The following is an 8279-nucleotide window of genomic DNA, read 5'->3' on the forward strand; positions in this document are numbered from 1 at the left end:
CATTCCTAGCAGAAAAGGACTTATTCTGCTTGTGAGAATTAGGCTTGCCCTTAATATCTACAGTGTTTCTACAGCAGGGCAGTATGTCAGCAGGCTTGCTTGAGGAAATTAGGCATACTCTGTGGTGGAGGAAGTCAATGGTATTTGATGCAAATACCACTGAGACGAAGAAGAAAGGGAATAAACTGTCAGTGACTGACTGCATAAATGCTAACAGCTTTAACCATCTTGTTTTTTCCACAAAAAAAATAACATCTACAGCAGCATGGAGTAGTCTGTGCTGAATATCCCAGCTCCCATCTTGGAGACACGATCTCTACCCCACAGTCCCAGGTGCTTTGTCTTCCTAGTCAGTGTGGCATTTTGTTTTTTGTTGTGTTTTAACTCCAGCCTACATCTTAGCCTTGTTGACATTTGTGTTGATTTCTTTGGTGCCAGGAGAGCTCATGGTTTTCTCCTCCTCTAATCAGCACTGTGATAGCTTCGTGGAGCTGGGAGTGAGATTTATCTCTTTAATAAGAATCGTCAGGATCCCACTGTGGAATGATTCTGGCAGTTTATGATTACAGATTGTTTTCCCTAGACGGTCTGGTTAAGGTTGGTAGCAAAAGGAGATTGGTGAAAAACAAAACTGGGCTTGGATATTCCTGCTGTGGGGTTTAATCTCCTACATGGACTATTTTTCTGAGAGATTTTCTTCTTCAGAGGTGATCAGCAGCAGCCAAGGCATCTGACAGTGGTTCCCTCAGAGCTTAGTACAGCCAAATTATGAAGAGAAGTCTGAGGGAGAGTAGACAAAGACCTTAAGAGATGTTCCTCGAAAGATATTGGTTGAGGGGAGCAGGAGCCTAGACACTCGACTTCTTGACAGAGTGCACTGCATTTATTTGGCATTTCGATGAAAGTTACAGAAATAAAATATTGGGCTCCCTCTGGAGCAAAGCCTGTCTTCTGTCCCAGCACACGTGCCCTGTTATTCAGCAACTCAGAGCATGCTTTTTCTTGATGTTGTAGTTTTCTTGGTGCACCAAAGTTACTTTTGCTCTCTCTTGCAGGTGAAGGTCCAGAATATGGGGCCAGTGGGGAGGATGCCCTGAGCAGGATACAAAGGCTGATGGCAGAAGGAGGCATGACTGCCGTGGTCCAGCGGGAGCAGAGCACCACCATGGCATCCATGGGTGGCTTTGGCAACAACATCATCGTGAGTCACCGGATCCACCGTAGCTCTCAGACTGGTGCGGAGTCCAGTGGAGCTGAGGGCACATCAGCACAGCAGTCCACCTCACAGCAGCTGGCAGCTGAGATGGAAGGACGGATCCTTTCAGAGTCTATGCAGCTGTCAGAGCATGGCCTGAGCCCGCGGACATCCTCTGGTGGGAGTGAAGGACGAGGCATTGGTGATCTGGACCTGCTGGAGCAGGCCCAGTCCTCCATGGACGCTGAGGGACCAATTGAATACAGTGACCTAACTAATAATAACCATCTTCCTGACAGTACCAACTTCTATAGTAATGACAGCACCAGTGGGGAGTCACGGAACAGGTAGAGATGAGTTGTGTGTTGGTGCTACCCTTGTACTGCTCAGCAGAGACCTGTACCTCACAGCTGGCCAGAAGCTGGAAGAGTAGGGACTTGTGGCTCCGACAGGATGTTGGTAGTTCAGAGGGCTCTATGTCCTGGGTGAGTGGCAACGGATAAGAATTGCAAGGAAGCCATGGGCAAGAAAGGATACTATCTTAACTTCCAACATTCCCACTGCTGAATAATAACAGGAATATAAACAATACTGGCTGTACCCCATGCAGATTGTGAAGTCATGTGGGATGTGCTGAGCTCAATCCCTGCAGTTTGGTCAGTGTCATTCTCTGTAATGCTTCTTCCCTTTCCTCTTTCCTGCCCTTTTATGCCTAAGGGCTGATCAGCAGAGTGAAGGGAAACGTGCCTGCAGCATTCTTCTGGAGACTGGCAGTCCTCCTGCGCAAACCTGAGCGTGATGCTCCAGCACTGTTGCTGGAGCGGAGGAGTCTTCCAAGACACGGTCCTCTGCTGTGGTCTTTTCTGGGAAGAGCTGGGATTCATCAAAACCTGCATGGCTCAGGAACTGCTCACAAGTGGGGATCTTTCCTTTTTAGAATTAGGTTAGTACTTTTCAGGAACCTAAGCAGAGCTGCTATAAAGATGAGTAGAGGGACAGGGGCTACTGCTACCCCGTCAGGATGCAGTTCACACAAGGATATTCTAAGCTGTGCCAACATTAACATGAATGAGCCATCCCAGTGGTTTCATGGTGCCAGGACTGAGCTGCACCTCCTTGGCAGGGGGCAGGAAATGTCTTTCAGCTCCAGGCCAGGGTGTGAGGTATGGGTCTGTGATGTAAGGTGTTGCATGTGAAATCTTGACCTTGTACATGTAGTTTCTAGTGGAGAAATCAAGGCTCTGATATTCTGTTTTTAGTCTCAAATGTGATTTTCCTTTTCGTTTGTAACTCTCCATCCCTAGCAGGTTTGCAGAGGAAGGACAGGGAGAGTGTGAGTGCTAACGAGGGAAACACCAAAGATTAATGTCATTAAAATATGACAAACCCTTGCTTGACCTACTGTCTTCATTTGTGTGGTGGATGTCTGTGGGATTGGCTTTGGGAGATAGGTAAATCCAGCTCAGAAACTCAAGGTACCTTACAAATGTCAGACAATGGTCATTACGTTCCCAGAAGGATGGCAGGCTTGGCGTTGGAGTTTAAGGCCTTTGACTGGGCAACAGAGAGGAGGAATAGAAAATCTTGATTGCAAGTTTCCTTTCAACCAGTCGGGGGATGAGCAGGCACTTCTGCATTTCCTATCATTCAGGTACTGCAACAGGGAGAAAGGGGAGCATTTCTCCTGTCCTGCTCAAAACTGTATGTAAACGGCACTGTCCGTCTTAGGCAAGCAGAGAGAGATCTGTCTTGCTGACCTCTTAAAGCAGAAAGGAGATGCAGTGTCTGGCTGTCCTGGATAAAGGAATGCACGCCCCAGCGTCTGTTACCGCTGTCTGCACTGAGGGATGCTTCCTCTGCCATCCAAGCACCTGCCAGCAGCTGCTGCGCTCCTGCTCTGCTCCTCTAGACTCTGCACTGCAAAGACGTTACAATAAATAAGGCTGTCATTAGGCAGCACTCAGGCTCCCAGTCAGAAGAGTCTGTTAGAGAACATTAAGCAAATCTTCTCTTAAATCACAGCCTGGAAATGAACCTTAAATCAAATCAGCTGCTTCCAGGCCTCGTTGCAGAGTGTTAATGAGACTCTAAAACCTGCCCTGAGCCAACCACATCCCTGATCTGACAGGAGAGCAGCCTGAAAAACGGGATTCCCTTGTGTGGTGAGGAAGGCTTCATGCATCCCTGTAGCATCAGCGTAGGGTGGCCTGAGGATGTGCCGACACTGGGAGCTGGAGGAGCTGTGTCTCAGCTGAGGACTCATGCAGACAGGGCGGCACAGGTCTGGGCAGAGCTGTTTACTGCTCTGCTTGAAAACAAAAACAGAGCCTGGAAAAAACTGTTTCTGCTTCAGCTCAGCCTGGCATCTCCTGTTCCCTCTCCTTGTGTGGTTCCTGGAAGAGTCTTCAGGCCCATTCTCGGTAGATGTGTTGCAGAGCATTTACAGATGTCCTTTTCCGTAACCAGAGCCAAACTACCTGTGGAAGTATTTCCCTTGTGGTTGGGCTGCCGTGCTCTAGTGTTGGCAGATTCTCAAAGGCCTGGTGTGCACCATGGTGGGATGCTCTGTGCAGGGCCCAAAGCTGCTCTACTGAGGGCTGCCACTCGGTCAGGACCTGCCCCTGTTGAGATGCTGGCAGAGCGGCAGTGAACTCCAGTGGGAGCAGTAGCAAACTGCAGCCACTCCACTTGGCATCGACTTGGGACACCTCTGAAGCTCCAAAGCAGCTGCTTCTTCGAGGCTTGTGGGAAAAGCCCGCAGATGAGGTAAGGCTGAGGGCCTGATCAGATCAGGCAGCTTTGGTGTTCCTCCTGACCTGCTCTGTAGCTTTGGGCCGAAGTGTGGTGACAGCCGTGGTCTGGCTTCTGTGCTCATACAAGCTGTAAGCAGGAATGAATCAGGTGGGCTTACTCCTCAGATGCTGCCTTGGATGTGCTTTGTAGACATCTTCCTCTGGCCACAAAACTAGCAGGTGCTCTTGGACCTTGTGTGTAAAGAGCATATTTTATTTTTGGAGTGCAGTCCTAGAATGTGCTGAGCGCAGCTCCCTTCCCTTGCCTTGGACTGCTTAGCCCAAGAGCTGGAGGTTGGTTAGGGCAGGGCTGACCTGAACTCTGGCATGGGCCTGTGGCCGCCCCGCAGCCTGTGCAGCTGCCTGAGGCACAGAGCACTGTGCAGCACAGGTCGTGGGACTGCAGCGGTGTCGTGAAGCTCCTTCCCAAAAGCTCGCAGCTTATCTACTCACTGCAGCGTGATAACACAGCACGGAGGCAAGCACCCTGCCAGGAGCGAGGTGGAAATTCAACACGAGCTGCCTGAGGAAACCAAGCTGGAGCCACGCGAGTTTGCTGGCCCAATTTAGGAGACAAAATGAGAGCTTTGCTGCTTAGGAGCAGGAAATAATCTTAAAAACCAAAAGCTTTTCTCAGCCTTAGCTTGTCAGGAGTCTTTTAATGTGCTAACAAAATCCCGGGGAAAGGAGAAATGCAGTGCAGAGAATTTTATTTAGCTTTCAAAAGGGTTTTGACGAAGTCCCTCTCAAGAGGTTATTAAAGAAAGTGAGTCACCTCCAGGGTGAGGGGTAAAGTCCGCCTGGAAATGAAAACTGGGGTGGGAATGGGAGGCAAAATAAGAGCCAGTTCTTGGTGTGGAAGGAGGTTAATGATGGGTTAGCCAGGTTCTGTAGGAGCCAGGGTTCTCTAAACACCCTAATGAGCTAGAAGAACAGGGGAACAGCTGAAGTATCAATGTTATTTAGGTTAGCAAGGAAAAGAGAGAGAAGGAGCTAGGAGCCTGGGGCCCTGGAAGTATTGGTTGGAGCTACTGCACTGGAAGGGGGCTTTTGTGTGAATCCTTCACACCACTTCCCTGTGTGGGCACTGCCGCAGTCGATGAGTCCTCCAGCACCAGGCATAGCAGGCGGCCCTGCACAACAGCCGGTGAGGAGAGGGCAGGGAGTCGGGCACGGCCAGCAGCGGGGAGCCTTCCCCTCCTTTGATGGCGGTGGCTGGTGTTGTCCCTTTCCCCATGTGTTAAGGCACGCAGCCACTCATCACGGCTCCTCTCACCCACAGGCCTGGGGAGGCCAGCAGCAGGTGGGACTACTTCTAAAAACAAGTGGGTTTCTGCTGATGCCAGCCTTTCTCTGGCCTAGGCAGAAGTGCAGTTTGCTGGGCAGCAGCAGCCCTCTCTGCTCCCTCCCAGTCTGTCAGAGAAGCCATTGTCCGACAGGAAAAGGCAAATTAATTAAAGTGTTCAGCATGTGAGGCGTCCGCCTCTAATTGGGATCTTGGTGTGCAGCACACAATGTGACGCTGCTGCCAGCCCTGCACGGGACTCGGCACACGGCGTGGGACAGCCTCCCCCTGCCAGCTGCCGCCCTCGGCCATCGCCATCCCCAGCCCCATCATGGCGGCACCCCTTCCTCAGCCCTGGAGAAGAGGCCTCCGCCCGCTGCCACAGTGTGGTGGGCACCCTCCAGAGAGCGCAGGGATTTGTTTCCCTGCCACACCCTGAGCAGAAGCCTTTCATCTGTTCCTGCCTTGGATGGGGAGCTGTGGGCAATGGGGCCAGCAGGAGGGCATCGTACTGCCTCTGGGAGAGACGGATGGACATCGGAGCTCCAGGACCTGCTGCCTTCTCAGGTTAGTGCTGAAATTGGAGAAACACTCGTGTCGAAGGTTGCAGCTGTGCTCCATCACCTCACCAAGCCCCTTGCCTTCCCTCTACTCCCAGGTCCACAAAGCAGTGGCACCCTGAGAGCATTGGGGGTTCTGGCTGCTCCTCCAGATTTGGCACTGCCACCGTGCCGCAGGGCAGCTGTAATGGGCAGTTAGTTATTTCTGTGCACTTCAGCCCTGGATGGGCTGAGCAAGGGCTCATGTGGACTGATGGAGATGGACCAGCAGCTGGCAGCGAGGCCAGCACTGAGGCATATAAATGCAAAGGCAGCGAGTGGTCGTGCTGGTCTGTTTGCCTGCTGCAAAAGTTCCTGAGAACTAATGGCCTACATCAAACCCAGTGCTAATTAGAGCAATTACTTAGGGAGGAAGTGAGGCTGGGCCTGCTGCTTTGCTGTGGGCTCTGAGTGCAGTCCCAGAGCAGCAGCATTTGGGCTGCAGTGTGACAAAGCAGTGGGAGATGAGTTGGGGGCTTGGGCAGTGCTGGGCTGCGAGGAGACCTGAGAGGCCCCGGAGATGGGTTTGCTGCAGAGATGCTGAGGAAGGCTGAACCTGTGGTGTTCTCGTGATGAGATTTCAGCTCTGGCTGACAAAGGTGGCTGCGTCGGCATAATGTGCTTATGCTCCTGTGAGGTATTTGACGTGATGCATCATGACAGCCCCATCAGAAATTAGCCCTGCACAGTGCTCGGTGGGCTCAATTCAGCCAAGTGCACGGCGTGTGCCAAGGACTCGGAATGTAGGTCGTGGCCCTGAGACAGGGCGAGGGCAGCAGGCATGGCATGGCAGGGAGGAGCACCACCCACAGCTGCTCGCTGCCTCTGCAAACCCAGCTCGGGGAACACTTCAGCCAGAATCCAGTGGCAAAGTGACATGAAAGGGCCATGGCGCATTTGCTGCAAGGTGTCCATGCCCCTGTGTCCCGTGGCTGTTCTCTGCCGGAAACAATGCACCTCTGCCTGGGGCTGCCCTGACCCATAGGCTCTTGCCTCTCACTGGGTATGTCTCTCCAGCACCTCTCTCCTGCTCTTTTTTTCCCCCTCTTCACTGTTACTTATCTTACGTTCATCAGCTTGAATGGGTTTTTCTTCCTAGGAGCACTGCCTCCCACGCAGTTAATGACACTGACGGCAGCAGGACGGGCTGGAGATGGTGTTTGCTGGGGCTTGGATCCACCCCAGCCACCCACCGCAGTGTGGGATGCTTGGGCTGCCCCTCCAGGTGCCACTTTTGCTCTTCCTCGCTTGCGTCTCCCCTGGGGCTGGGGGTCCACAGTCTTGCCAGTGGGCACAACACCATTCCCTGCTGTAGGCAAGGGTCTTGGAGCACTGCTGGGATGGGCACAGCAAGAGCTGCTGAGGAGAGGAGGAGGAGAAAGGCTGCATGTGCGTATTTGCACACCCAAGTGTGTAAGGGAGCTGACTGAAAGGATGGATGGAGCTATGCCAGGGTGGGGAGCCTCCTGCCTTTCTCCTCCTCCTCCTCTGCTGCACTCTGCTCCAAGAACCTTACCTAAATAAATGGTGCAATTACTGGGAATTAAGGGGAGGTGAGGGATTGATGCCAAAACAGAGCCTTCTAATTTCCAGCTTCGCCACATCCTCTGGGTTTCTCTGTGCGCTCTCTCTCATGGCTTCTCTTCCTCCCAGCAAAATCTTCGTTCAGATGGAGCCGGAGAAGGAGATGGATGGAGACCTCCAGGTGGGAGGCTGACTCCCTCCTCCCTCTGTGTGTCCCTGACCCTGTGGGCCCTATCCCCCCCCTTTTTGGCAGTGTCTCGCCAACACCCCCTCGCGGGGGCTTCTGCCCTGTGCCTCCTCCTCAGCAGGTCCTGTGCCCCAAAAGGCTGCGGGCAGCTCCTGCCCATCACCCTGCTCCCCTGCTCCCCTCTCCTTCCCTGCAGACACCGCACTGTGATTATCGTAATGATCCCCGACAAGGCACTATCAGGAATTACGGTGATAAATCTAAACAGACAGCTTATAAAAAAATAAAAACAAACAAGCCACAAGCCCGGGCCCATAATTTAATACAAGGTTATTAGCCTGACCGGCTGAGCACAGAGCTCTCTCCCGCAGCAGCCTCGAGCCTCCTCCACCCCCGGTTCTGTTGTGAACCCCAGGCTGTGCCCAAAACTTCAGCCTGGTCCCTACAGCGTGCAGGAACAAGGGGAGCTCCCCAGTTCCCCAGCTGTGAGGTGGTGGTCGTGGTGGTGGGTCTGGGCTGCTCGGGGTGCCCTGTGCCCCAGCAGCACCACCCATTGCACTGAGTGGACAGGCCTTGGGTGGTTAAGGGCCCAAAAGGGTACCCGGTTCCTTAGCTTGGGAACAGCTCATGCCTGCATTTCAACTTGATTCTTTTCTCTTTTTTTTCTTCCTTCCTTTTTTTTTTTCTTTTTTCTTTT

General features: G+C 52.6%; 2 protein-coding genes across 4 annotated transcripts in view; both read left to right on the plus strand.

Annotated features, from left to right (window-relative positions):
- AMBRA1 (autophagy and beclin 1 regulator 1) overlaps positions 1 to 2586 on the plus strand; it is a 123669-nt gene extending 121083 nt beyond the window's left edge. For all 3 annotated transcript variants that reach the window (XM_021401422.1, XM_021401423.1, XM_021401424.1), the window contains one exon: positions 1056 to 2586. In XM_021401422.1, coding sequence (XP_021257097.1) covers positions 1056 to 1546 — 491 coding nt within the window. In that variant the 3' untranslated portion in view covers positions 1547 to 2586. The remainder of the gene's footprint in view (positions 1 to 1055) is intronic.
- Positions 5761 to 8279, plus strand: part of CHRM4 (cholinergic receptor muscarinic 4) — an 11111-nt gene continuing 8592 nt past the window's right edge. Inside the window, exon 1 of the mRNA XM_021401359.1 lies at positions 5761 to 5839. Coding sequence (XP_021257034.1) covers positions 5803 to 5839 — 37 coding nt within the window. The 5' untranslated portion in view covers positions 5761 to 5802. The remainder of the gene's footprint in view (positions 5840 to 8279) is intronic.

This window comes from Numida meleagris, chromosome 6 (genome assembly GCF_002078875.1).
Source record: "Numida meleagris isolate 19003 breed g44 Domestic line chromosome 6, NumMel1.0, whole genome shotgun sequence".
NCBI classification, from domain to species: Eukaryota; Metazoa; Chordata; class Aves; order Galliformes; family Numididae; genus Numida; species Numida meleagris.